Raw genomic sequence first — 6,000 nt, forward strand, 5'->3', positions numbered from 1 at the left:
AGGACAAATTTCACCACACCTAGTGTGTGTGACAATCATTGGTACTAACTGTACCTTTAAAATGCTGTGTTTGGCCCACGCACCATTGGCACATTTTCACTTTGGCTCTTGGAAGCGAAAGGTTTGGGCACCCCTGGTATAGCTGATCGGGTAAAAGAGCTTGTACAGTTAAAAAAATGTCCATGATTAATGCGATCATTTCACTTGAGTTAACTGGTTATTTATGTGTTGCAGATAACCAAAAAAGCCTAAACATATTTGCTTTAAGGTGAAACTGGAGAGGAATGTCCCCGTTCAGCATGACAATGACTCCAAATTAAAGTATTGGAATGGCCTAAATATGATTGAAAATGACATTAGGAAATATCTAACAGGTTCAGAGCACCCCTGCCAGGTAGCAAGGATGAGCAAGGGAAATGACCAGCCGAGCATTCGTTTTATAGAAAGGTTTATCTTTGAGTGGGGGTGAGGGTGCAGAGACATTGTTTGGACAGGCGGGTCACAGCTAGAATCTAAAACAGAGCCATCCTGAAGCACTATTATTTGGAGCACTATTATACGTTTTGTACTTAATGCTATGCTAAAATAGCTTGTTTGTTGCCGAAGCCAGTGTGAGGAGCTTGATTTACCCTGATAAAGGCCGCGCTTTAAATGAAAAAGACACAACATGCAAAAGTAGTCTACAGGCGTAACAGGAAACATCTGGAGCGAGTTGGGGATGCAGCAGCATGTTACATTTCCCCGCTCGCCCATATATCAGCTGAAGGTCGTGCACTTCCACCTCGAAAATAAGGTTTGCCGTCTGAGCGAACTCAACGGCTTGCACGCTTTTGCAAGGTATTATTTGACGCAAGAGCCTGATTGGAGAAGGAATTCAAAAAAAATGTTGAGAGGAGTAGGATGGACAACAAGAGAAGAAAGAGTGACTCCAGGGGAAAAAAGCCCGCAGGTGTTTAGCCACGGTGTCGGGTTTTACTTGTACAATGGGAGTTTAGCTAAGACCTGGATTTATGGCATTACTATTTCCAAATGTTGCTGATTCAGCAGGAGGGAAACAATGTGTCCACATCCTTTCATTTTGAACATACATTTGGGGGGAATCCTGCTGTTAAGTAAGCCCTAAAAAGCTGATACGGCAAAGTCTTTGCGAGCACAGATGGAAAAAAGTCTGAAAAATACCCTTTGTGTTATATTGGAAGGTTGCAAACCAACAAATGGTGCCAAATAACTTCTGATCAAATGAGTCAGAGATGTTCTTCTCCACACACACAATACCGTATTTTCAATGTTTGAGGTGTTTAACCACCAAATAAAAAAAATCACCTTTTTCTTCCAGGCGTTCTCAGCATCATGAAGCTGGTTGAAGCGATCGGCTAGCGATGTGTGGACCGCCTCAACAGGCTTAGGCTTCTTTGTCAACTCCTTCTTCTCGCTGTCACCACTGTTGAACTCTGCTAGTCTAAAAATACAAGAGACACAAGTAAATGAAAGCCAACTAAAACGTACAACTCACTATGAAGCATTAAAAAGAACTTTTTGAAAATTGAAACATACATCTTTTCTAATATTCCCTTTATTTATGACGTTCTATGGCCTTTTGGTAAGCATATGGCATCCACACACTACAACAGAGAAAGGTGTTGGCCTTGTGGTTAGAGTGTCCGCTCTGAGATCAGGAGTTCAAACCAAAGACTATAAAAAATGGGACTCATTGCCTCCCTGCTTGGCACTCAGCATCAAGGGTTGAAATTGGGGGTTAAATCACCAGATGATTCCAGAGTGCGGTGCACGCTGCTGCTCACTGCTCCCCTCACCTCCCAGGGGGTGAACATGGGGATGGGTCAAATGCAGAGGACAAATTTCACCACACCTACTGTGTGTGTGTGATGATCGTTGGGACTTTAACTTTAACTAACAAATACAGCTCATTAGCATTGAAGCTACAGACACACAAAAAGGTATGTTCCCAGTAGTGCTTACTGAATGTACTTATAAACGGTCTAAATGTCAGCATCAAGGCTACATTTTGTAGTCCAGTGCACCGCAGTAATGTGGAACTTGTAAAGAAATAGGACGGGACAAAATTGGCCGTTAAATCAGGAAAACATTCTTTGTTAGATTATTGTTGTGTAAAATTCAATGACCTCTGTTTGATAGAGGAACCATGGCTCCCGTCCAGACTATCTAGCTCCTCTGTGTCTTCAGACACTGTGGAGGTCATCTCCAGGCTCTCGTCCGACGAAGGACTGCGCATCTCCTCCAAACTCCCGCGGCTGCAGCTGCTACCGCTGCTGCGCTCACTCCGCCGCCTCTGGATGCCCAAGTCCCCTCCGTCCGTGATGTCGTCCAGTAACGACTCGTCGTCGTCGATGTCCTCATTATCGTCCTCCAAGTCTCCCTCATCTTCCTCATCCTCTTCCAACTCCTCATCCTCCTCGCTTTTAGGGCGGCTGAGGATGACGTTGCTTTGTCGGACCGGCGTACAGTCTTGCGTCGACCCTTCGCTTTGGTCAGACTCCACACTAGTGGAGCGGCTTTTCTTCAGGATTCCCTTAATGCCTCGTGGCTCAGAGTCTTGGCGCTGGAGTGAAGCGGCCTAGAGAAAAGAAGACAAGCAGCCATTAAACTGATAGTAAACAGAACAAGACACTGCTTCTCTGTTAGTGGGTTACCTCAGAGAGGTGGAAGGGGTATGACACATAAAAAGACAGCAGCGTGACAGCAATATGTGGGAACTTGTTGCTCTTTGTCAGTGCATCTTGTTTGCTTTTGAAACGCAATAACCAAAACCACATGTCGCGACAAGTTCGCAAGACAGAAGCCTGCTGCAGACAAACACTCCATTAAATGCAGCTTTTAAACACATTCACATGCATTGTATTCAGAGAAAGTAACAACAACATGTGGGTATGTTTGATTTGTTGTAAATGACGGCCCCAGCAGCTCAAAGCACAAGAGACGTCCCTCCGCAGGGTGAAAGGTCAGGGGATGGCATACTGAAGCCAGGGTGCGAAAGAAGCCGGTGGTCTTGCTAAATAAATACCATCAGTGAATATGTAACTCCTGGTTAAAAGGTCCCATATTTGTCCCACAATAGTATATTAAAAGTGTGTGGGTGCTGGAATTTAGAAAAATCTTCTGGGAACACGCCATTTTGTGTGTCTGTAGCTTTAATGCTAATAAGTTGTGCTTGTACACACCTGTGACTCCAGGAAGCGCCATCTGTACTTTTTCCACCTACATTGCAAAACTAGATTTGTCCACTGTAATAGATGCCATATATTATATTAGGGCTGGGCGATATAGCGATATATTTTTAGTAAGGGTGTAACGGTACGTGTATTTGTATTGAACCGTTTCGGTACGGGAGTTTCGGTTCGGTTCGGAGGTGTACCGAACGAGTTTCCACACGGACATATTAAGTAGCGTACCGCACGTTGTGTCAACAATGCACACCGAGGCACAACACACGGCATGCTAGCAGCGGGCTACTACAACATGTAAAAGTCAGAGCTGGAAGACCCTCCTGCCTCGTTAAGATCTCCCGTTTGGGAACACTTGGGCTTCGCGGTGCGATACAACAATGGAGGACGGAGGTTTGCCGACATTGTTCAGCAGCAGTAGGGTATGCTTCTGACAACACGTCAAACATGCTAACCCATTTGAAGCGTCACCACCCCCAAGTGAACATCGCTTCAACGAAGATAAAGACGAGCGTGGTGCAAACACAGCATTCAAGCAGCCTCTCCTCGGCGAGTCAGGCAGGGCTAAAGCAATAACAAATGCCGTTGGTGTTTTTATAGCTGCAGATTTAAAGGGGAACATTATCAGCAGACCTATGTAAGCGTCAATATATACCTTGATGTTGCAGAAAGAAGACCAAATATTTGACGACGAGAGAGTCGTAGAAGAGAAGAGGTAATATTCAAGCGGGCAATTGATATATTTAAAGAACTAGTGGAAGATGGCAGAAGGATTCTCTTCCTTAGATTTTCTCTTTTAGCGATGTAGACGCCGTCCAGGAAACCCACAATGCGTCTACTTGGCCACATTTGGGCAAATGTATGAATCTGGATAAAACATTAATTTGAGTTGTTTACCATGTAAGCCCAAATCAAAACGGTTCTCCAGTTGACAAGCCGGGCATATTTTGCACGAGAAATGCTGCCAAAAATGTATGCCGAAGTGAGAAAGATCAATTAAGTCAAGTCACTTACTTGGCGCTGACCAGAACCGTACATGTGTGACACCGTCGACTGGGAATTAAAAAGTGCCTGCCTGCCAATTCATTTTTTATCTGACTTTGATACATTTTGCATTATTTGCACAACTATGTTATTTTTTTTAACGTAGAAATAATATTTTTCTACTTTTTGTATGTTATGTAATTCTGTGCTACAGTTTATTTGACCCATCTTGACTAACTGGGTTAATAAAAGTGCCACTGACTGTTTACAGTACAGTTGTCATTCTCTTCAATTTCAGTGAATATCGCTCAAAAATTAATATCTTCATATGTATACTTTCACCGGAAAATATATTGAAATATATATCGAACATAAGTAAAATAATTTCGAGATATATATCAAATATTGAGTTGAAGTAAAAATATATGGAGAAATACTTTTTCGTCTATATCGCCCAGCCCTATATTATATACCACGTAAGATTAAGGAGTTGGTGAGGAGGACACAAACGTTAGCAACACTAGCAAAGCTATGTGTGCTACATGCTAACATTACACTCACATTATGTTAGCCTATTGGCTGAAGGAATACAAAATGATCAAACTTATAGCTCCATTTCTGTAGGTGACAGATAGACTGTTGGAAGAGCTTTATTTCAAGATGTGTAGTGAATGTGAGGGGAATGATAGGTTTTGTATATAAACAGTCTCTTGGGAAGGCCTATTCAAATAACTTGTTTTAAGGGCCACATTTCCAGAAAATTAAGGACTTAAACTATGAATCCTCTTTTAAGAAACACCATTTTTTCTTTGGTCTATTACTTTTTTCAGAGTTACACATTTCAGAAAAAAATCATAGCCTTGTTACGCAAAATGCTCTGCAGGAGACGCTGGCCAAATCAGAATTGTATAATATTTGACTCAATCCTGGATTTCATTAGGTGCATGTTTTGGATCTAAATAAGCAAATTTAACATAGTTAAAACATAAAATGTAACATAGTTCTGCCACAAGTCCAACCGTGATTCAAACCAAGCACATCTGGCTTACAAGACCAGTTCATTAATCTTGCACGCCACGTTGATGTTGTCAAGGGGAATTTTCTATTATATCTTTAACAGCGGCTGAGCAGGAAGGGGCTGGGAATACGTTTGTGATCAAATTTGATATGAAGCGCTCTGTCATTTATTGACATTTTAGGGCTCTTCCCCCACGGAGTACGCACAGCGTGGGATCAGCGACTAGGGAGATGCGGCCCTGACGCTGGCCTTTAGGAAGTTCAAATGTCAATGCAAGGATTTGCTTCTGTGTTTACACTAGTCCAAGTTTCTCTACATAACAAGAGTGCTCTAGTGTTTAATTTCCTGCAAAAATGTTAAAGCCCCTCCCACATTTTAAACTGAACTGGGTGGCCAGTTTCGGGTCTTTCTTGGGCTGGATTTGGCCCCCAGGCTGCTAGTTGAATAGCATTATAGAGAGTTATTGAATATTAATAAGAAGTCACAGGACATTCAAAACGTGAGGTTACGATATAAGTATGCGATGATGCTTGATTTGAAGAATGTTCGCCTCTTCGAAACGACATAGCGCAATAAATTATACTGTATGCATCAATCAAGTCAGCCAATTAAAGACGGAACGGGCTGAGGTCCTGCTGATCAAAACCATGTGACCGTTATCGCCAACACATGCAAACTTTATGAGATCTTTGGCAAACTAACCTTTATTTCTTCCCGAGCTTCATGTTGCTGTTGCTCCTTCACTGAAGGCTCATCTGTAGTGTCTTCCATGTCTTTGCTGTTGCAGAAATAGCA

The 6,000-nt window shown here is 42.5% G+C and overlaps 1 protein-coding gene across 4 annotated transcripts in view; it reads right to left on the reverse strand.

The window, feature by feature from the left end:
• The window catches only part of svild (supervillin d), a 114,933-nt gene that overhangs the window by 34,756 nt on the left and 74,177 nt on the right, over window positions 1–6,000 (reverse strand). For all 4 annotated transcript variants that reach the window (XM_061967860.2, XM_061967863.1, XM_061967859.1 and 1 more), the window contains 3 exons: window positions 5,908–5,983; window positions 2,145–2,596; window positions 1,324–1,459 (listed from right to left, as the gene is read on the reverse strand). In XM_061967860.2, the coding sequence (XP_061823844.1) occupies window positions 1,324–1,459; window positions 2,145–2,596; window positions 5,908–5,983 (664 nt within the window). The remainder of the gene's footprint in view (window positions 1–1,323; window positions 1,460–2,144; window positions 2,597–5,907; window positions 5,984–6,000) is intronic.

The sequence above is a fragment of the Nerophis lumbriciformis genome, linkage group LG11, assembly GCF_033978685.3.
Source record: "Nerophis lumbriciformis linkage group LG11, RoL_Nlum_v2.1, whole genome shotgun sequence".
Classification (NCBI taxonomy): Eukaryota; Metazoa; Chordata; class Actinopteri; order Syngnathiformes; family Syngnathidae; genus Nerophis; species Nerophis lumbriciformis.